General features: G+C 57.7%; 1 protein-coding gene across 1 annotated transcript; it reads right to left on the minus strand.

Annotated features, from left to right (window-relative positions):
* Positions 1–3,137: 3,137 nt before the first annotated feature.
* On the minus strand, positions 3,138–22,664 carry LOC123378580 (maestro heat-like repeat family member 5). Its single transcript, XM_045032587.1, has 17 exons — positions 22,509–22,664; positions 21,049–21,407; positions 19,411–19,526; positions 17,894–18,043; positions 15,748–15,902; positions 12,453–12,579; positions 11,190–11,380; positions 10,629–10,766; positions 10,352–10,469; positions 9,676–9,819; positions 9,113–9,289; positions 8,224–8,379; positions 7,017–7,139; positions 6,526–6,628; positions 5,667–5,741; positions 4,673–4,826; positions 3,138–3,472 (listed from the first exon to the last, which is right to left on the minus strand). The coding sequence occupies exons 1-16, from the start codon at positions 22,523–22,525 to the stop codon at positions 4,714–4,716; spliced, it is 2,262 nt and encodes a 753-aa protein (XP_044888522.1). The 5' UTR covers positions 22,526–22,664; the 3' UTR covers positions 3,138–3,472; positions 4,673–4,713.
* Between the last annotated feature and the right edge of the window lie 82 nt (positions 22,665–22,746).

Genomic DNA, 22,746 nt, shown 5'->3' on the forward strand with positions numbered 1-22,746 from the left:
AGGTAGCGGAGTGACCTGCCCGCAACAGGATCCCGTGGTCCATCTAAAAAGCCCTCACACCACCCTCTACCAATTGTCGACGGTTTCACTCCCACCTTGGGCCATCACAGAAGGGAAACATGTACCAATCAGAACAGATATAGCCCGAAGGTCGAGGCCATGATTTCCTCAAAACACATCCTTGGAACGAGTCGGCCTCTTCCGCGCAGTGTTGGGTTGCAACTTCCAGGACGATGCTGCCAGCCACGCAAACATGGAGCTCCGGAGATCAGCGGCTTCTGGCCTAGGCCTTCGGGCACTACCTATTCTGATTGGTACGTTTCCCTTCTGGGATGGCCTAAGGGGTGAGTGTGAAACCCTGATCAATTAGCAGAGGACGGTGGGGGGATTTCATGGAGGGGTGATGGGCCCCTCTTACGGGCAGGTCACCCCACCATGGCACTTTCACCTATCTGGTGAAATCCCCTCTCTGGTTGCTCCTAAGGGGATGAGGCTCACCCCAACTGGGGTGAGTTCTTCGAGGGGTTACATGACCCACTTCCGAATGGGTCACTCTGCCCCAGAACTTTCCCCCATTGCTCAGATCCATTCCTGAGGCAGATCGATGGAGATAAAACACCCCCAGATTGGTAGAGGAGTGGGAGGAGCTCTTAGAGGGGTCACATGCCACTCCTTGCTTCTGCTCACGTTTGCATCTTGACCCCGAAAGTCTTATGTCATGGGGTCAGTCTCCTGGTGACAGACGAGGGATGCCTTGGGGTGAAGGGGCGAGGTCCCTTGGCTGGAACCAAATAACTGCCCTTAGCCTCAGTGTGGTTTGGCCTAATGGCCACAGTCAAAACAGCTGCCCTCCCCCTCAGGGCCGTGTGACCCAATGACCAGAGTCCGTACAGCCGCCCTCTCCGTCGGGGCTGTGGGACCCAACGACCAGAGTCCGTGCGGCCGCCCTCTCTGGCGGGTCTGTGTGGCCCAGAGACCAGAGTCCGTGCGGCCGCCCTCTCCGGCGGGGCTGTGGGGCCCAGAGACCAGAGTCCGTGCGGCCGCCCTCTCCGTCGGGGCTGTGGGGCCCAACGACCAGAGTCCGTGCGGCCGCTCGCTCCGTCGGGGCTGTGGGGCCCAACGACCAGAGTCCGTGCGGCCGCCCTCTCCGTCGGGGCTGTGGGGCCCAAAGATCAGTGTCCGTGCGGCCGCCCTCTCCGTCTGGGCTGTGGGGCCCAGAGACCAGAGTCCGTGCAGCCGCCCTCTCCGTCGGGGCTGTGGGGCCCAAAGATCAGTGTCCGTGCGGCCGCCCTCTCCGTCTGGGCTGTGGGGCCCAGAGACCAGAGTCCGTGCGGCCGCCCTCTCCGTCGGGGCTGTGGGGCCCAACGACCAGAGTCCGTGCGGCCGCCCTCTCCGTCGGGGCTGTGGGGCCCAACGACCAGAGTCCGTGCGGCCGCCCTCTCCGTCGGGGCTGTGTGGCCCAACGACCAGAGTCCATGCGGCCGCCCTCTCCGTCGGGGCTGTGAGGCCCAACGACCAGAGACCGTGCGGCCGCCCTCTCCGTCGGGGTTGTGTGGCCCAACGACCAGAGTCCGTGCGGCCACCCTCTCCGTCGGGGCCGTGTGACCCAACGACCAGAGTCCGTGCGGCCGCCCTCTCCGTCGGGGCTGTGGGGCCCAAAGATCAGTGTCCGTGCGGCCGCCCTCTCCGTCTGGGCTGTGGGGCCCAGAGACCAGAGTCCGTGCAGCTGCCCTCTCCGTCGGGGCTGTGGGGCCCAACGACCAGAGTCCGTGCGGCCGCCCTCTCCGTCGGGGCTGTGGGGCCCAACGACCAGAGTCCGTGCGGCCTCCCTCTCCGTCGGGGCCGTGTGACCCAACGACCAGAGTCCGTGCGGCCGCCCTCTCCGTCGGGGCTGTGGGGCCCAACGATCAGAGTCCGTGCGGCCGCCCTCTCCGACGGGGCTATGGGGCCCAGAGACCAGAGTCCGTGTGGCCGCCCTCTCCGTCGGGGCTGTGTGGCCCAACGACCAGAGTCCATGCGGCCGCCCTCTCCGTCGGGGCTGTGAGGCCCAACGACCAGAGACCGTGCGGCCGCCCTCTCCATTGGGGCTGTGTGGCCCAGAGACCAGAGTCCGTGCGGCCGCCCTCTCCGTCGGGGTTGTGTGGCCCAACGACCAGAGTCCGTGCGGCCACCCTCTCCGTCGGGGCCGTGTGACCCAACGACCAGAGTCCGTGCGGCCGCCCTCTCCGTCGGGGCTGTGGGGCCCAACGATCAGAGTCCGTGCGGCCGCCCTCTCCGACGGGGCTATGGGGCCCAGAGACCAGAGTCCGTGCGGCCACCCTCTCCGGCGGGTCTGTGGGGCCCAGAGACCAGAGTCCGTGCGGCCGCCCTCTCCGGCGGGGCTGTGTGGCCCAGAGACCAGAGTCCGTGCGGCCACCCTCTCCGGCGGGTCTGTGGGGCCCAGAGACCAGAGTCCGTGCGGCCACCCTCTCCGTCGGGGCCGTGTGACCCAACGACCAGAGTCCGTACAGCCGCCTTCTCCGTCGGGGCCGTGTGACCCAACGACCAGAGTCCGTGCGGCCACCCTCTCCGGCGGGTCTGTGTTGCCCAGAGACCAGAGTCCGTGCGGCCACCCTCTCCGTCGGGGCTGTGGGGCCCAGAGACCAGAGTCCGTGCTGCTATCCTGTCTCTCACGCCTGTGTGGCCGATGGCTCCAGACAATATGGCTGCTCTCTCCCTCAGTGCTGTGTGGCCCAACGGGCAGAGTCAATATCGCTGCCCTTCAGTGCAGGGCTGTTTGGCTGAGTTCAGAGACAAGATGGCCGCCCCTCCTCTTGGGGCTGTGCAGTCTAGTGGCACATTGGGGAGTTGGGCTGCCACCCAAGGATGGATGGTGGCCGGGGTAGGGGGACCCGGACCCTTGTTACTCTTCCCCGGGTCCTAGCCCAGGGCCTTGTCCATGGCCCATGTGTTCGGCCTTGAGTCAGTGGGGATCCAGCCAGAACATCTGACATCACTCAGCATGACAATGGCTCGTTCTCCCAGGTTACTTCCTACGAGATGTCTCTAGGCCATGGGCTGGGGGTCTCTGGGCTCCCAGCGTGGGAATCTCCCAGAGACTCCAAGCACCCTTGCACGTCTGCAGGCACCCGGGGATGGGGTTGTGTCTCGGCACCTCGGGGCTCTGCAGTCAGGGGCTTCAGCTGCTTCTGGACTGGAGCCTACAATGTGCATCCTCCATTTTCGGCATCTGCCTAGACCGAGCTGAGCTGCTCCCTTTCACACTGGTGCTCCAGTTGTAGCATGTCCGGCAGGGCTGGGGAGGGGCTTGGCTTCCGCCGCCTAGACTGTGAGGTGATGTGTGACTGGTGCACCCCGGCACATCCTGCTCTGCCTCTTCTCTCTCCTCCTTCCCATGCAACAGCTGCTTTGGCGTCTCCCAAGAGATGTGATCAGTGGTGGGCTCGGTTGGCTCCTGTTAGCCTCTAGATATCTGTAAGAGGGAGAAAGGGCAGGAACACAATTCAGAAGAACAAAACCTTCAAGCAGGGTAGTTTTCCACAGCACAAAACCACTGCACTTTGCTAATGCTCCTTTGTAACTTCCCTGAGAGCTGGCATTGCGTAAAGAGAGCACCCAACCTCCCAGAACCTCCGCTACCCTGTGGGCTGGCAATGGATAAAGGGAGTCTGGGAGACTTTCTCCTCTCTCCGCCTGGCTCTGATGAGTGAAGGAATCACATTCGAGAAGCTCTGTGAATGTAGGCCTCTGTGCAGTGGGGTGAGATGTCAGACATGGAGCCCAAAGGTGGGGTTGTCCTGACTCTGCAGTAACTTCATTACAGTGAGAGAGATTTCAGAGCTCAGCTACAGGGTTCTGCCCTGTAACCGTGTGTGGGGCTGGGGCAGAAGTGGGGCAGTGATGCACTCATGAAAGGAGTAGGGCTAAGGGGGGCCCCGTGGTACAGCCACTAAAGCCCCTGTGTGCTGTGTTCCAGCCGGGCCGGCTCTGCCTGGCTGGGGTGGGGCGAGGCGGCTCCACGCGCTGCCGTTCCTCCCCGCCCCCGCAGCCGCAACGCCGCAATGAGCACCACGCCGGGAACCTCTGTCCTGGGAGATAGCTCAGTGGTTTGAGCATTGGCCTGATAAACCCAGGGTTGAGAGTTCAACCCCAGAGGGGGCCATTTGGGGATTTAGTTGGGGATCGGTCCTGTGTTGAGGAGGGGGTTGGACTAGATGACCTCCTGAGGTCCCTTCCAACCCTGCTAGTGATAGTCTATGAGCTGCTCTTGCCTGTAGGCTCCGCCCCCTACAGCTCCTGTTGGCTGCGAATCGTTAATCCCACCCTGGCCCTGCCCCTAGCTGCTCCTCACTCCGGCTCCAACCCTTGGCTCGACCTCCACTAGGCCCCACCACCCCGGCTCCAGCCACTGGGCCCAACCATCCATGCTCTGGTGTCCGACACCAGCGATATGTAGGAGTTGTTCACCTCACTGCTTTCCATGCGTATGGCCCTGACTTTGTCAGCTCTGGTTTTCATCTGCCATTGTGCTGCCCAGTCACATGGCTTTATTAGATCCCTTTCAACTTCTTCAAAATCTTCTCTACGCCTCACTGACCTACACAATTGTCTGTCATCTGCCAGTATCCACCTCGTTGTTCAGTCCCTGTTCCAAAGACGCTGTTGTACGTACCATAGCAGGACAAAGAGATCTTCTGTGTCGGTCCCGGTTCCCTAGTCGAATGCGGAACCCGAGACGAGATTTCCAAGCTTCTGCAGCCATTTGTAATATCTATTGAGGATGTGCCCTGTGGTCCTGTCATATGTAAAAGGCACTTCCTGGAAAGCTGAAACAAAGAGGAAACGGGTTGAAAGCCCCATGGTGCTGATGTGACTGGTGCCTAGGAAACCTCCCCTTCAGATGGCCATTGCCACATGCTATTAGCTACCCAAGAGTCTGCGGGCAAGAAACAGCAACTCTGCTACTCCCAAAATAGCCCTGGACAGAGAGGAGACCCCATTCCATGTGTAACTTCCCCCTCCCCCAGCATACGCACGTCCACACGCTAAAACACAGGCAGGTGGGAGCAACTCTGCTTGGGATGGAACAGAAAAGTGACAGCAGCAGAGGTGTTAAATGATCCAACGTTTACGCACAGATCTGCAGAGAGATTTAGACTCCTAATGTCTACTGAAATCCTGTGTGGCCCTGTGCCTTCATTCCTTAAGAGGTCACAGGGAAAGATGTTTCCAATGTGCACTCAGGGGAGTTCCTGTGAGTTGATAACCAAGTTCTGAGTGGTTCCCTGGCCTGAAATCTCTCCATTACAGGGAGGGCAAGTGATGAATCTTTCCCTACAGAGGGTAATTGTCATCCTCATCATCGCCCTTAATAATAACAACAGCCCTTTTCAATTCTGTCAGGCCTTCCTTTAGAGACGTTCTGACCTCTAGGAAGACAGTCTCCCCACACAGCTCTAAGGCTACGTCTATTCTAGGAGCTAGGGATGGAATTCCCCTGCTCCCGTACACATATTGTGGCACCTCGATGAAAGCTCGCGTGACCATCCTTCTTCCTTAAACACTGTCCTTAGACAGAGAGGGACACATTCCAACCTGTGTTCAGGCCCTGTGCTGCACCCCTGTACTTCCCACAGAGGCACAAACACACAGAGGTATTTCCTTACCTTCATACAGGCGGGAGATGCCATCTTCAGTCACTGTTTCAGACAACAAGTCACAGTAATGGTGGATAGTATTTCCTAGACAGACAATGAATCTCATTACTTTTCAAATCCTTTGCTGAAAACTGCGAAAGATGCAGCCATTCTCCCAAGACAGCCCTTGGGAAATTAAATACATTCCTTACACCTGTTCCCAAAGCACATTAGATAAAGCATCAGAAGCCTAGAAGTCACTGAGAGACTGATTTCCAAAGGAGATTGAATTCACATCATGCTGGTTTCCCCTAGGCGCAGCCAAAGAGTTGTTGTGGGCAGGGGAAGTTGGTGCGGTCAATAGAGCTAAGTTGCTCCCTTCATCTTGGAAGACATGTTAATTTTTTCTCTCTCTCTATCACACACACACACATACACCCACACACACAGAGGGCCGGCTTTAGGCAGTGCGGGGCCCAATTCAAACAGTTTCGACGGGGCCCCGGCAAGGATGACAAAACAACAACAACAACAACCACATATATAAAAAAACACGTGGGGCTTGTACTCACCGGGTGGCGCTCTGGGTCTTTGGCAGCACTTCGGCGGTGAGTCCTTCACTTGCTCCAGGTCTTCGGCGGCACTGAAGGACCCACTGCCGAAGTGCCGCCGAAGACCCAGAGCGCCGCTAGGTGAGTAAAAATTAAAAAGACGCCTCTAGCCAGGGAAGGGATCCTCACTGGGTGCAGGGCCCTCTTAGGCGCCCCCCCCCCCACACACACACTTACTTTCAGGATTCTGGGGCTGTCGGAGGGAACAGAGCAGCAGTCTAGAAAAGGGCTTTGAAGGAAGCAGTTCAAGAAAGCTCGAGTGAAGTTGCTCTGCTTACCAATGAACAGGGCTGCAGAATGTCTGATTGTTGTCTGTGAGCTTTCCAGGTACTCTAAGGCCTGGAACAGGAATTTGGGGATGTGGCTTTTGTTGTTCTGCATCTAGGAAGAAAGGAGGAAGAAACGCACAATATACAAATGACATGTTCTCCCCACAGCGACTAGTCCAGGGAAGCCAAAGCATAGAGCCAGGTCATGGCAACAGCCAGTATGAGCCCATGCGCCACAGCAGCACCTCTCTGGAGTTACTATTGTGTTCTCCAGAACCTCAGCTTTCATTTTCAAAGACAAACGTTTGCAGGTCTGACAGTTGAGGAGAAAATTTTCAAAAATGTGAAGGGATTGTAACTCCTGCAGAAATGAACCAGCAGAGAGCCTGGAATAGAGTCCTGCCACCCGACGGAAGCAGATGGATACTCAAGGTGTGGGGTTAAAAAGGTCTCCCTCAAGTCCCCATTCACCACTCTCAAGGCAAAGGGAATTGACCTACCAAGCACTTCCAGGCACACTTCAGGAGCTGTGTGGAGCCATCCCAGGCCATGCTGCGGAACAGCGTCTTCAAATGAGCCCACCTGAGAAACACTGCGCAGCGGAAGAGCGTCAGTTTGCATCGCTGCAAGAGAAGGTGAGACCAAGAGGATTCTCACTGAGAGAGGGACAGTCTGGGGGACATGGAGCCTTCCCCGTCCCTTGTTCTCCTGCTTTTCCTGCTAGTGGAGATTCCTGTCATTTGTTGTACACAGGAGTGTGCTCAGGAGAGGGAATTGGCTGGAGTGAGCCAGAGCCGTCCTGTCTTTGGATGGTTTGGAGTGGTTGACCAGGGCCCTGCGCTTTGGGGGGCCCCGCACTTCAGGGGGACGCAGGACGTGGGCCATGCAGGGGCCAGGAGCAGGACTCCCGGTCCCACTATGCTATGCCCCACCTCGCCAGCTCCCAGCATCGTTCGGGAAATGAGGGAGTGGGGGTTTGGGGGGAGGGGAGGAATAGGGATGGGGCAGAGGGCGGAGCAGGGGTGAGAAGAGGTGGGGTGGCACTTGGGGGAAGGGATGGAGTGGGGCTGGGGCTTAGGACAGAGTAGGGGGTGTTGTCCCAGGCCCTGCGCCCCTCTATGGACGGCCCTGGAAAGATTCATAAGAGATCTCCACAGCTCAGTCCTTAGGCGCAAAGAGACTGCATGAGAGCGTGAGTCAGCTTGGGGATCCCAAAGAGTCGGGCCAAAGGGGCCCCAGATCAGGCTTCCCTCCACATCCCAGCTGGCCCAACGAAAGAGGGCAACGTCCGGTGAATTCTGGGAAGCTGGGACCTGGAGAAGGTCTCTCAGGAGCTCCAGGGAAGAAGTCAGGGCAGCTGCACCCACTTTCCAGAAGGCTGGGGGCAGATATCAGCTCCCTGAACTGAAGGGGCACTTACAGATCTGTGCTCCCTTTTCTCTTGCTGCCTCTTGTTGTGAACCTTTGGATGCAGCAGCCCAAAGGCCTGAGGCCTGTCTTTGCAGGAGAGGGTCAGGGCTCTTTCCCAGAAGAAGGCTTTTCTTCCCAATTGTGCTGTGAGAATGGATGCGGCACTGGGCTCCAGCATGGAGTGAAGCAGGGAGGAGAAGACTCTGCTTGGGCAAGGGGCTCTGGCCATTAATGGAGTGGGGACCCCAGGAGATTCTGGCTCTTTGCTCTTAAGGAAATAATGACCGTGGCACTTACCAGTGTCACACTCTCATCCCGGTCTTCAAGGTGCAGCAGCAGCGGGAGCAAGCAGTGGATCATTTTCTGCTGCACGATGGGTTTGTCTGGGTCCTTCACGCTGCTCACCACGTTGCCAAGCAGTAAAATGGCAGCGGAGCGCACACTGTCCCTCTCCTGGCAATGACACACAGGGAGTGGGGAAGCCCGGTTAAAGCCAGGCAGGATCAGAGCATAATGCGACAGAGTCATAATCTGCACGCTGCTCTGGATCCCCTGTGATAACTGACTTGGGTCGCGGGAGCTGTGAGGCCACCAGGCCAGCGCCATAGACATCTTGTGCAGAACAGGGCCTGAGACACTGTGCAGGGCCGTGCAGCCCCATGGTGTCCTAGACGCAATGTTTGTCTGGAGAGCACAGAATCCTAGACCCCTAGAAGATGAGGGGAGAGGGAGGGAAGGCTGCTGGAGACCGGTCTGGGGAAGGGGAGGAGCAGCTGCTGGAGCCTTTCAGGGAGGTGCTGCTACAGAACACAGCAGTTCTTTTGCTCCTCGGTGCCCCTGAGAGCTGGGCCATTCCCGACCCACCTCTTTCCTGCTGGGAATCTCCACCTCTTTGGGGGCCGGTGTTCTCCAGACAGCTGGTCGTCTGCCCAGAGCCAGGCCCCTCTCCCCCAGGCCAGGCGGCAGCAGGGGCTGGGAGCACGGCGCTGAGGCTGAGGTTTGCGGAGAAGAGCTCTGACAGGGAGGTGGCTGAGCAGGAGATTCCCCACCCATGGCAGGGGCACCCCTTGGCTGCTCCATGGCAGGGCTGAGGGGTGGGAGACAAGGGGATGGGGAGAGCGAGACAAGGGCACCAGAGACAGGCGGGGGGGGGGGAATGGGGTTCCCCTGTGTTTCCCAGCCTTACGTCATCAATGAAGGGGCGAAGGCTGACTGCAATGTCCTGGGAGATGGAGCCAAGCCCCTCCCCATTCAGGAGGTAGATGATGTGTCCAGCTTGATGCATGGCCCCCATGACACGCCCTCTATCCGTGTCACAGAACATGTCCATGATCGCTGGCAGCTGGGCCCGTAACGATTGCACCTGCAGCAATGGAGAAGGCAGCTCATTACTATCCTGGATGACAGCCTGGGGCATATGCTGGCCCATCCCACTCCCACCTATGAGACACCACGGCTGGCACAGCCGCCCAACGGGGCACAAAGTCATTCTCCTGTCACTCTCTGCCAGCTGCTCACTGTAACCTTTGTCTTTGCTCACCCGCCTCCCCCATTGCATCACATCTGCAATCAGGGGTCAGCTCACGGGAGCAGGGACCACGTCGTGCCTTGATTTGCTCAGTAAAGCACCTCCAACATTCGAGTGCTGTGCGTTAAACAACAAGGCTTGGGTGGGGATCTCGCTCTCATTGCTGAGCGATTCGATAGACATCGGCTTCCTCGGTCCCCCGGGCAATCCACGCCTCTCACCTTTTCTGGCTGGAGCACAATACTGCCAAGGCCTCGCAGACTGAGCTGACGTACAATGGGATTTTTATCTTGGGTCCATTCCATGAGCTGCGCCTGGAGCTCTGATTTTGTCATTATTGTCTCAATGGAAGGACTCTGGAGAAACTGGAAAGAGCCAAATCAACATCGGGTTGAGGAGCAGAGGTCTTCCTGTGGGGTCTGTTCCCTGGACACTCATCTTTACCAAAAGGCCACTTACTCCCATACAACGTCTCCGCTGTGTAGGGAGCCAGGTGCTGCTCTTTCAGTTGGTTCATTCCCAGAACTTAGACTAATGCACAAGTCACAAATAAACCCCCAGGGAAAGGGAAATCTCCAGGCCCCACTGAGTGCCATGGAGCGACCCCTGGGGCAGAAGAAAAGCAGAACCCCAGGAAAAGGTGAGGAGAGAAGCATGGCCTTGGGGCACCGGAGAAACATCTCCTCTTGTCACATGATCCCACCTAGGCACATCCAGCCAGGAGCGATCTCACCCTGTCTCTCCCTCCCTCTCTGTGCCGTGCCCCACCACCATCCATGTGCGGAGAGGAGCTAGCTGGCTGGAAGGCTGCTGAGCTGCTGACAATGTGCCCACAGCTTACTGGCCTCAGCTGCTTTCCAGAAAGCCCACTTGTGCCTGTCAAGTAAAGAATCTCACCTCAGTGCAGAAAGTCATGGCGATATTTCTCTGCTCCTCCTCCTTCTCCCTTTGAACAGTGGTGATGGCCTCTCTGAAAATGGCAGGGAGCTGAGGGTTCTCAAACTCGATCATGGCTCTGGAACATGGAGCAGAAAGTCCCTTGTGGTTATCAAGGGGGAGAGAGAGTTCCTCTCTAGTTGCTGGGCTGAGATGGCAGCCTGGAACAGAGGAACATTTCACACGGAAATCCCATTCCCAAGAGAGACCCACTGAAGAGGAACCTTTGGGCTCCTACCTTGCAATCAGGCCAACACCTTGCGAATAGTAATATCGTGAGGCTATCATGTCCCAACCCTGATGAAATTGGATGCTGGCAAATTCCTTCCAGTATCCGGGCATGGAAAAAAGAGTCTTCACAGCCTCCACCGACGTGCTAAAGACAAAAAATACCAGTGTCAGGTAAAGAGATCAGCCCCGAGCATGGCAAATCTGCACACGCCCTGGCACACACAGCATGGACAGCAGGAGCTAGCCTCCCCGAGGATAGATCCAGTGTGATATCATGGTGCTTCCCTGCCCAATGGGCCCTGTCGACACTGCAGTTTCATTGAGTTTGTAACCAGTTAGTGACACTGTAGCTTCTGAAGATGGTTGGTGTCATCACTCAATGCGGTTGAATACTTGATTCTTTACTGTGACAGGTAACAGGACTCAAGCGGGCCTGTGGGGCCAGATCCTTAGTTGGTGTAAGCGAGCCTGGGCTAACTATAGCACCCGAACAAATGATGGCCATGAACAGCCCACATGTGTTTAGCAGCAGAACAAATCTGTTCTTCCTTTTCCTTTCAGTCATTACCTTAGGGGGTTGAGGCAGCTGGATCCCTCCTTGGGGCTGGATGTCGTGCTGGCCATGTAGGTCCCTGGCAAGTGCAGATCCATCACATACTGCACTTGCCTGACGCAGAGGATGAGCATCTGGGGATACATTTCCAGGATGGCTTCTCGGTATCCCCATAGGAAAAGGACCTCGTAAATGGTCCTCATTGCCTGGAGGGGGGAAAGACTTTCACTCCACTATCCCAATCTGCCACTTGCCCCCATTGCCACTCGCTATTGTCCTTTTCTCGGGTCTCATTTCCTCCCCAGCCTATTACAAAAGAGGATTGGCTCCTGAGAGGGGAGGAGACATTTGGAGGGTCCTGAACCTTCCCCCATTCCTGGAACGGAAGCAGGATGGAGCCCTACGGAACGGTCAGAAGAGTCTGGATGACGTTATTCCCCATTATTTCGCTTAAAGGTGCAGACTCTGTGCTTTGGGTTTCCAGCCATGACTGGACGGGCTGAAACCATCCTGAGGAGATCTGTTCTCATAGCCCCAGTGTTTCTGGCCCAGTCAAAAGTACCGGACATCTCATGATCCCGTGCTGGGAAGATTTCTAGTCACAATTTAGAGAGCCAAAAACCTGGATACTTCCAAGAGACACCCGAACTGCACCTGCTCACTAAAGGGCCACCTAGAGCAGCAGCAAACAGAGCCAGGGTACCAGCAGATAAACCGCTTCAGATCGGTAACTTTTCCTGGGCGAAGCTTTATTTACACCTCTTTGGTTTGCTAGGAGGTGGCCAGGACACACCAAGGCCTGGTCTGCATTACAGAGTTATGTCAACGCAAGGCCCCCTCACCCAGCATCACCCTGACGATGGAATTTCCTTCCCATCGACAGAACTGCCCCTTGGTGCCAAAGTCATAACTCCACCTCCACAAGTGGCAGAGAGTCCAGGTGGATGCAGTTAGGTCGATACAGTGTCAGTGTAGACACAACGTCGCGTACGTCAACTGGCTTTCAGGAGCCTTCCCACAATGCCCCACCCTGATCGTACAATCGAGACGAGCGCTTCTGGTGAGGACGTGCACTGCCGACACAAGCAGCAAAGTGCAGACACACACAAGGGGTGGAATTGCTGTGGCGGCTGTATGCCGAGGTTACGCAGGTCGGCTTCATTGTGTAGTGGAGCCGTGGCCTGAAGCTAAGAAGGGGTGAAGCTCCCCCACACACACAGATGCACCATCCTCCCTGCGGTGGCGGGTTCTCAAAGTGACATCTCAAATCTCACTTACAGCCAGGGACACATTGCCGCTCTTCTCCTCCCGGCGTCTCTGCTGGAGCTTGTCCAGCAGCTGCTGCAGCACCTCCCTGGGGAGCTGTGGTTCTTCCCCCAAGGCCTTCCACAGCTCAATGGCACATCTGCAGATTCAGAAAGAGAAGTCAGACCTTCCCTGCTTGGCCACCTCTTGCCCTCCCCAGGGAGAGGCTTGGAAAGCGGGCAGGAAAGGTGTCTCTGAGAGGAGACACTGATTGGTGCAGGGAAGCTGAGGCAGGGCATGTCCCGTCAGAGAAGATTGTATTTATTCCTTTCCCCTAATGGGTTATTGTTCCTGAAGCTAGCACCGCTGTTTCCAGGACAGTGACCATGATCTGACCACGAGTGACCACCACCGTGTGACCACCAGACTGTGCAACATTCTGCTCTGTTACGCTAGGGTCAGTCCCGAGGAACTTGCCTGACCTCACTGGAGTTACTCTGGCTATTTGGGGGTGTAACTGAGACCCAGCATTTGGCCAAGTGTCTCTTAGCAGCTGAATCCTACTGCAGTGTGGTGGACGGGGTCAGACACTGACTCAGAACATGCCCTGATAGGAGAGGATTCAGGAGCTTGGAAAGGGAGATTGTACTGCCCAGTGTGACAGAGCTGGAAGGAAACTAGTACTGAAATCCCCCTCCTCTCTTCTCTCCATTGTTGCTGATCTAACCGCTCCTGGTCACCCCAGGCATCTGCCGAGGAAGACTGCAGACAGATCCAAAAGGCTTCCAGTCATTTGACTTCCAAGTTTGGTGAGGAAGGTCGGACATGGTGGTCAAGCCCTGGGGACACTGAGAACAAGAGCAAATGGCCTGGATTTAAGGTCTTCAGGAAGCTTGACTGAAATTCTGTGCCAACGCTGCCGAGTTTCTATAGCTTCTGAGCACAGACCCTGGAAAGCACTGGGGCTGCTTCAAGGAATTCAAATCTGAAAGGTTTACAAATCAAACATTCAAATCAATATGAAAACCAACACTGTATTCCTCTGGTAACTGAACTGGGTAAGAAATTCAGTGTCTTTCATGCTGCTCTTCAATTCTCTCTCCCATGTGACACAGATTTGTCTATGGTCAGTGCAGAACTGCATTGCAGAGGATGCTGAGGAAAGATGGAGTTTTGACCTCTGGCGAGGGTCCAGCTGGGTTTCACGGCCCCTAGGCACATGCAGTGGTGAGCTCCAGCCGGTTCGCAGCGGTTCGCACGAACCAGTTGTTAAATTTAGAAGCCTTTTTAAAACCGGTTGTTCCAGGACAACCAGGTTCTAAAAAGTTTTTAAATTTAACAAAGCTCGGGCAGCTGTCCACCCGGCCCCGGCCCCAGCTCACCTCCCCCTCTCCCCTGAACGCTCTGCCCTCCTTCTCCTCCCCCTCCCCTGCTTCCCGCGAATCAGATGTTCGCTGGAAGCCTGAAACAAGCAGCGGCAGGTTAGCCGGGCGGGGCGGACGGCACGTGTGGCCCAGTCCAGCTCCACTTTGAGCGGCTCCTCCTGGCCCCAGCCAAGCTCCTCAGCCCGGTCTGGTCCCGGCTGAGCGGCTCCGACACGGCCCAGCTCGGGACCCGCGGCACCGGCTCCGGTGCCGGCCCGGGGAGTCGGGCCCCGCGGCTCCGGCCCCGCTGCCGGCCGAGCGGCTCCAGCCCGACCCGGCCCGGAGAGTCGGGTCCTGCGGCTCCAGCCGAGCGGCTCGGCCCCGGCCCGGCCCGGGGAGTCGGGCCCCGCGGTTCCGGCCAAGTGGCTCGGCCCCGGCCCTGCCCGGGGAGTCGGGTCCCGCGGCTCCAGCCGAGCAGCTCCGGCTCCGGTGCCAGCCCGGGGAGTCGGGCCCCACGGGTCCGGCCCCGCTGCCGGGCGAGTGGCTCCGGCCCCGGTGCCAGCCCGGGGCGTCGGGTCCCGTGGTTCTGGCCGAGCGGCTCTGGCCCCGGTGCCGGCCCGGGGAGTTGGGCCCCGCTGCCGCCCGAGCGGCTCTAGCCAGACCCGGCCTGGAGAGTCGGGCCCCGCGGTTCCAGCCGAGCGGCTCCAGCCCCGGTGCCGGCCCGGGGAGTCGGGCCCCGCGGTTCCGGCCGAGCGGCTCGGCCCCGGTGCCGGCCCGGGGGAGTCGGGCCCCGCGGCGCCGGTTGTGGTCCTGGCGGAGTGGACCCGGTCCGGCTCCAGGCAGTGTGGTAAGGGGGCGGGGGGGGGGTTTGGATAAGGGTCAGGGCGGTCAGAGGGCAGGGAACAGGGTGAATGAATGGGGGCAAAGGTCCCGTGGAGCAGTCAGGAAAGAGCAGGGTTGGATGAGGTGGTGGGGGCACTCAGGGACAGAGAGAAGGGGTGGTTGGATGGGGTAGGGGTCCTGGGGGGCCATCGAGAATGAGAGGTGGGGTTGGGTGGGTGGCAAGGGGCAGTCAGGGGACAGGGAAGGGGGGGATGGGTCAGAGGTCCTGGGGGGGGTGTCAAGGAACATGAGGGGTTGGATGGGGCACGACCCCCCGGGGGGGGGGGAGGAGGGAACTGGTTGTTAATATTTTGGCAGCTCATCACTGGGCACATGGGGACTGTGTTATAAACACCTCAGCTGGATGGCTCTGCAAAGTGATCGGCAATAACCAGCAGGACTCAGAGTTCACAACGTATTGAGATGAAAAGAGGCACTCACCCCTCTCAGAGCTGTTATTGCCAGCTGTCTGCAGACTCAGGCAGGCTGCACTGCATTTACGCTATGGTCACGTGTGGATCATTTATTTATTTTGCAACAATTAGGTCTTGAACTTTCTGTCTTAAGAGATTTACCTCTGCTGTGCAGCTCCATAAGGATGAGTGTGTTTTTTCACCACTTCCTCAGCCATGGAATAACTAGGGATCTGACTGCAGGTAACAATCCTGCACTGGTCCCCAGGGGACAGACAGATGGACCTCATGGGCCTTTTCCATCTCTGCCTTCTCTCACACAATAGGGAGCAGCCAGACCTCATGAGCCAGGGATGTGGAGTGAGCCCCAAAGTCATTTATTGGCCCTGTACTGGATGGGAGAGGAGGTGGGGTGACCCATAGAAATCAGGACAGTGCTGGAATTCTCCAGAAAACTGGCACGTCTCCATCCTGGGGAGTGCAGGAGGAGGGTTGGCTCCTCAGTGGTTGGGCCTGGGCATCTCCTCTTAGTGAGCATGGACAGCTCTCTGCAGAGCAGGAAACTCCCTCCAACTGCGTGAGCCCGAGGGACCCTTCCCGGACTGTGGCCTGTCAGTAGGAGCAGGAAGAGAAATAATGGCCTGAGGTGATAACAGAGCAGCTCCCTACCTGTCCGAGGACAGCGTGTGCGCCACACAGCTCAGAACCACGTCCTGGGGGTGGGAATGAGCCAGCAAGGCCGTGGCCCTCAGCGCTGCTTTTCTGGCTCTGGGATCACAGACGTTATCCAGCCAGGTTAAGATACGTCCCACGATGTCTCCAACCTGGAAGAATGCCAGAAAGTTGAGGGATGGATTTATCCATGAGTGGCCTTCTCCCAGGTAACCCCTCCTGGCAGCCCTGCAAGCCGCCTCTCACCTCGGTTGCCCATCTCGGCTCCTCCATAATGTCAAGAAAGAGGCTTTGACAAGTCCAGGAACCCCAGCCTTCCTGAGGTCTGGTTTAGCACCTTAAAGCTCAGAAACACACACAAAAGCCTTCCCCAAAACCTTACTGTGGGCACAGCCCAAACTCCCCTGCTGTCCCAGGGCCTTCCCTGCCTTAGCAAACTGCTCTCAGCCCTGCTCTCAAGGGCTTCCCTGCAGGAGCCTTTCCTCCATCTCTGCAACTTCCTGCTGATCTCTCTAGCACAATCAGTTCCTCCAGGCCCGTGCTTCTCAAGCCAGTTTCCATTGTGGGCCCCATATGTCTTGTGTGGGGCACGTCCAATACCCCCTGTTTGGCCCTGAGGATGTCCCAGGTAGAGAAGCGCTGCTCCAGACCCAGCTGGTTCCACTGAGGTACCCCAGAGCCCATCCCAGAGATGGCAGGCAGGGCTAGTTGGACGGGGCTAGCCAGCTCCAGGCCCCAGCCCTAAGGAGAACCTCTGCACTGCGGGATTTTAAAACCTGCCGTAACCAATCTCAAAGCCGGGTCTCTAACCTCGGGCTCAGGCGATGGCACTGGGAACAGCAGTGCAGACCTGGAGACTTGGGCTGGAGCCCAGGCTCTGAAGCCCCCTCGTCCCCAGGCTTCAGAGCTCCAGTTCCAGCCCAAGCCCAGAAGAGGCTGCGTTGCCGTTTGGCCCCACAGTGCCAGCCCTGGGAGCCCACGTCCATAGGGCCAGGCTTTCCGGCTCCTGCTGCAGAGTTTGCAGCACAAGGTAGACAGACCCGAAAGGGACAAGCCGCCCCCTCGGGCTCTTCCATGAGGAATTGGTCATTGCTCTTTCCTCTCTCCAACAAGGAGCAGGAGCTACAACCCGGGTGGCTGGATTCTGGTGCCCTGTTCTGCTAGCAGGAGTTAGAGCCCTGCACAAATCAATCTGCTGATTGGGGGCCATTTGTTAACTTCCCGCTGGGACCTGCTGGAAACAGGGAACTCGGCCAGAGACAGGGACGACCTGCAGGAAACCCCAGGAACAGGCAGGTTTGGGGAGGAAGCTCAGGCTCAGGATTCTGTTCGTTTATGAGTCTCCGAGTTTCCAGGAAAGCCAAAGCCCAGGAAGGGAATCAGTCTGCACTTGGGCGCCATGGGCAGGCGGTATCTGGGGAAGGGCAGGAATGTCACCTATTTCCAGGCCGAGCGATTGAAGGCAACGTTTAAAGGACTGCAGGGAATGTGAACCCTGATTCCTTTCTGGATAACCCCACCTGCGCAGGCTTGGGCAACTCAAGGAGCTCTCTGGGCTTCAGTTTCCCCAGGTGTCAAACGGGTTGAATTCCTACCTCCCAGGAGGGCGATGGAGCTTCATTAACAAGGGGAATAATGACTCTGAGAGCCTCCTACCCAGGGGATGTAGAAATGAAGTCTGCCAGAAACCTCCCTAGGCCAGTCTAACTCACGGGGGAGGCACTCAGAACCTGTGGGGATGGGCAACAGGATCAGAGCTTGGGAGAGACAGAGAGAAAAGTGCAAAGCCAAATTCCTCCTGATCCCTCAGCTGGAAAAACAAGGCCCCGCAGCATGTCTGAGGAAACCAGTGTGGAGGCCCATGGGCCGACTAGGTAAGTGCTGCACTGCCAGGGCCGGGGCTATCGCTCCCCTTCAGTGGGGCTGGGCTGTCCTCAGGGACGTGTCAGAGCTCCAGCGGGCAGAGAACACGCTAAACACCGGACGCCGCGGATCCCCGCGGCCAAGCGATGAAGGGAAAGGGGCTCAGCCACCCTTCACAGCACCATGCCCGTGTGTCCCAGGAACGGTTTCCTAGGAGAGGAAATTCTCCCCTCCCCCTCTCTGCGCAGCAACCCCCTGCCCCACGGCGGGAGTCTCTTACTCTCTCCATCTTGTCTCCATGTAGAGATACGATGGTCCTCAGCTCTTCCTCGGCGGCTTGAAATTGCTCCAGGGTGGGTGTCGTCAGACCCTTCACGGCTCTCATCAGCAGGGCTTGGAGCTGGGCTGAGGGAAGCTGCTCCCCGGGGGTCTGCAATGAACAGGGACAGAGCCTGTCGGGACTGAGTATTTCCATTGCTCAGCTGCCCTGGAACAGTCTGTCCCGGCGGGAGGCTGGCAGCGCCCCGTGAGCGTGGAGACTCCGGCTGAGCCCTTTTCTTGACAAACCTCAACAGGTGCCGAGGTTTCCTCGGTCTTTCATACGCTTCCCCCTCCCCCTCTGCCTGAGCAGAGATGGGAGCCTCTCAGCCGGTGCTGGGACCCCAAGGGCACCCCATTTCCTCCCTCTAGCCCCTCCCCCCAGGAAGCCCAGCTTTTGCTGAGAAAGCCTCATTGGCCTGCAAAGCCCAGTCAAGTTGCTTGTTGAGTGCAGCCGAGGGGTCACTGCAGAACCTGCCCCGTATCCCATCGCACCCCGAGTGCCGGAGCAGATTGGCTCAGCAACTCTAGCAGCCCACAGTGTCTGCGAGGAAAGGACTGAGAACAGGGCCCAAACGGAAATGCCTCTTCCTTCCCCACCCTGCAGCGTGTGGTGCTGCCACAAAACAGGCAGGAGTCGCCGGCAGGACAGAAAGTAGCTTCGACTGAAGGAGCAAGTCTGCCTGGCTGAGGAGAATCCCAAACTGTGGGTCTCTGGGGCCAGCCCCCCATGGGTCAGAACTCACTGGGCACAATGTTACTGCAGGGGGGCTGGTTCCAGGGTCACCTAAACCCAGGGCCTGGGGTGCTGGAGGCCTTTGCCCTGGTGTCTCAGGCACCTCCTGAGTGTTACTGCAGCTGGCCTGCGCGGCTGGATTAGCCCCGTCTGTCCTGGACGCCAGCAGCTGAGGATGCAGTAGAGCACACCAGAGCGACACACTCGCATAGATACTCCTGGCACAGGGGATCCAACCTGGGACCTCGGGAGCTTAGTGCAGGAGCCTCTCCCGCAGGAGCTAAAACCCAACCGGCTGTTAGCTAAGGCTCTAGAGCAGACTCCTTTGATCTCTGTCTCTAAGTGGTCCTGGTGCCGCTAGACGGGCCAGAACACCCCACCCAGCAGGTGTGTGGGTTACCCCTACAAGTGCAGGGAGGGGCCTGGTAGGATTTTCAGCAGTGCCTGTGTCCCATGGAGACTGCATCAGAATCAGGCACCTGAGTCAGGCACTTCTGCGAATCCCACCAAGCACCTCTGAACTTCCTGAGGTGCCTGAACCCCTTTGTCAACCTGGGCCTCGTTCAAGCAACCCAGAGAAACTCGTAAAGACTGGCTGGAGTCGATCACACTTGAAGAGTGTTTCCTTTCAGCTCCCTGAGCCAGGGGCAGGTAGGTCTCCTGTCAGAGATCCCAGCTCCGGGAGATATTAATACACACAGCAGGGGAAGCTTTCCAATAGCACAGTCACAAAGCGTCATTACCATGGTCATATGGGAGGTGCTTGGTAATGAGGGGGTGGGAGTGCGCTCTTCTTCCTGCTCTTCTGGGCTCCCTTTTTCCCACTTCCCCTGCGACTCCGACGCCTCCTTCTTCGTCCCTGGAGCAGAAAGAAACATTCGTAACATTTCCCTTTTCCATGTAGTATCCCTGGTTTACAGAGGGTGGAAGTCGGGCCCAGAGCCCTGAAGCCACTTGCCCAGGGTCAGACTGAAGGTTGTTGGCAGCTAAGCAGAGAACTCCGATCTCATGGCTCTTACCTGGGGGTTTTACCACACAAGGCTTCCTTGGACCTAGGGGCCTTTTTCTTTTCCATGGTGTTTTCTACTTGTCCCCTCCCCTTGCACACCTTTCCTGTCAGTGATGGGCAACAGGCCTCATTTGCCTTTAACCCCCCAAGAAGTAATGGCTCAGCTCTGCTACGGTTCCCAGCTGGGACCTGCTGAGACCTCTGGAGCATTTTACTGATGAAACGGACCCGATCCAGGAGGAAAGAAATGATTTCCTACAACGTCCAGCCTCTCTGTTCTCCTTACAGCCGGAGCAATGTTAGTACTCCTCACCCCACAGTGCCAGACCCCCAGAGGGGGGTGACCTGACACACTCAGCTCTCCCCACCTCAGCGATGGACCTTGGCCATCCTCGCCAAGAGGATCTGGCACTAAATGGATTCCAGAGTCTGAGGTACCCATCAGGGCCGGCTCCAGGCACCAGCCGAGCAAGCTGGTGCTTGGGGCGGCAGATTCCAAGGGGCGGCAGTCCGCCCAATCCCATTTGGGGGGGGGGGGGGCTTTGCTGCTTCCGCCACCTCGGCAGGTTTTTTTCTTTTTGGTTTGCTGCTCCGGCGGCCCTGTAGGGGGCGGCAGCGCGGAGGAGGGGAGCTGCTGGGAGCGGTGCCAGGGCTGCAGCAAGCCCGGCACGGCAGCCCGCCCACCGGAGTGGCGTGGAGCCCTCCCAGCAGGCGGCGCGAGCACCCCGCCTAAGGAAGCCCTGGCCGCCCCCCTTGTCTCCACCCCCCGCGCTAGCTGGAGTGTGCACTCCGCTGCCCGGGGGCTGCAGGGCTCGGAGTCCCCCTGCACCCGCGCTCCCCTCGCCCCGCAGGGATTTTTTTTTCTTTTTGGTTTTTTATTTTTTCTTCCCTTCGGTGCTCCGGCCGGGTGGGCGGTTTGTTTCACGCCCCCCCCCCCCCCGCTGCTCCGACCGGCTGGTAGGTTTCCTGCTGCCCCCTCCTTTGCTGCTATGGCCGGCAGGTTGGTTTCCCGCCCCCCCCACTTCGCTGCTCCGGCCGGCCGGTTTGTTTTGCGCCCCCCCCCCTTGTTGCTCCGACCGGCCGGCAGGTTTCCCGACCCCCCCCTTTGATGCTCCGGCCGGCTGGCTGGCAGGTTGGTTTCCCCCCTTTGCTGTTTCCGCTGGCTGGCAGGTTTGTCCCCCACACCCCATCGCCACTTCGGCCCCTGCACAATTTTTTTTTTTTTTTTTTTGCTTGGGTGGCAAAAAAGCCAGAGCCGGCCCTGGTACCCATCGCTGTCCCGTGAGAAGGCCCTGATGTGTAAGGCTTGTAGGGTGACTGGTGTGAGTATTCCTCACATGCTCCTCGCTAACCACGTGGATTGAATCCTCACCTGTAGGATCCAGTTCAACTTTCTCTGTATCCTCCTGCAGCTTCACCTCCTCTGACTCCACCTGGTTCTCAGCTGCTATCTTCTTCCGGGACAAGTGCCTCCACCTTCTTTGTGAGGAAATTGTTCTCTCCTCATCCCTGTCTGCCATCGAGGTGTCAGATTGGCTACAGACACAGAGTCTTTTCATGCCTGACAGGATGGACCATGAACATTTCCTTCTCTGGGGCTTCTCTGGCAAGGCCTGTTCTTGCTGGCTAAAGTCAGAGCATGTCCCCATTGCTACAGGTTGGACAAGCACTTTGTGCACACGGATCTCTCTGTGCTCCCTAGAGGCGAGTCTTTGGAAAAAGGAACGAAGCCTGGAATAGTAAGAAGGAGGAAATGGGTTTTTCTGTCATTCTCTAAAGGAAGGGAATTAGTTTGCCCAGGATTCACAGGTCCAGGAGACTGGTCTTTTGAAGCCATCTGCTCCTCTAATAGCCAGGACTGGTTCATACAACCAAGAACATAAGCAACCCAAGACCGCCCATCCTGGGTCCAACCAAAGGTCCATCTAGCCCATTATCCTGTGTTCAGACTGTAGCCAGCGCCTCAGAGGGAATGAACAATACACCTACATTAGACAATCATTACATGAGACAAAAGGTTTCTATTCACAATGGGAAGGCAAGGAGTGCATTGGGGCAACTCCAGAGGAAATACTATTTATGGAGATATCAGTCTAAATTCTACACCAGTTTTGTTATCTTCCCTTTAGGTGATACCCTGGAAATTCACCCCCACTCGTCTGCTGCAAGAGAAAACAGTGGAAATCTGCCTCCAGAGAAGGTGAAAGGCTGGCGCAGGAGGGAGCTGAAAGATTCCGACGTTCAAATCAAAACGGAACGTTGAGACCTGACTGTTGCAACCCTGGCCCCCACCAGTCCCTAGGACGTGGGTGGCCGACCTGACCCTGAGAAGGAGCCAGAATTTACCAATGAACATTGCCAAAGAGCCACAGTAATATGTCAGCAGCCCCCCCATCCGCTACCGCCCCAGCCCCCAGCATCTCCCTCCCACTGGCAGCCCCCCCCAATCAGCGCCTCCCCCTCCCTCCCCACTCCTCCCGCCCGCTGCAATCAGCTGTTTGGCAGTGCGCAGGAGGCTGTGGTGGGAAGGGGGGAGGATCGAGGGCATGGCAGGCTCGGGGGAAGGGGCAGGGGCCTTGGGGGAAGGGGTGGGGTGGTGGCAGGAGCTGGGGCAGAGCAGGGGGTTGAGCAGAGAGCACCCCACAGCATATTGGAAAGTTAGCATCTGTAGCTCCAGCCTGGGAGTCAGCGCCTATGCAAGGAGCTGCATAGTAACCTCTGAAGAGCCACATGCGGCTCCGGAGCCACAGGTTGGCCACCCCTGGGCTAGGAGAAGGAGGCACCAACCTGTCACGTGCGATCTAAGGAGCAGGAAAAGAATCTGGGAATTACCTTCTGTAAAAACTCATCTTCTTTCGAACACCTGTGGAAATAGCTGATTCAAGAAGTTGTTGAGAGATGGCTAGTACGCGTCTATCAGCAGCTCCTTGGGTCACCAGCCGTTGTCAACCAAGCCAGTTGGCAGACTGAAGGCAGGGCAAGAATGCTGAAGCAGAACATTCTTTGCTGTTGGGATATGTGACATCACAATAAATTTAACCATAAACAGCCCTGGACACCCACCCAGAGA

This window comes from Mauremys mutica, chromosome 10 (assembly GCF_020497125.1).
Source record: "Mauremys mutica isolate MM-2020 ecotype Southern chromosome 10, ASM2049712v1, whole genome shotgun sequence".
Classification (NCBI taxonomy): domain Eukaryota; kingdom Metazoa; phylum Chordata; order Testudines; family Geoemydidae; genus Mauremys; species Mauremys mutica.

Coding starts and splice junctions, on each gene's coding strand:
- LOC123378580 (XM_045032587.1), bottom strand. Junction 19,527..21,048: donor AGTTGAACTGGATCCTACAG/GTGAGGATTCAA, acceptor TTTCTGCTCCAG/GGACGAAGAAGGAGGCGTCG. Junction 18,044..19,410: donor GCACCTCCCATATGACCATG/GTAATGACGCTT, acceptor TGTTCATTGCAG/ACCCCCGGGGAGCAGCTTCC.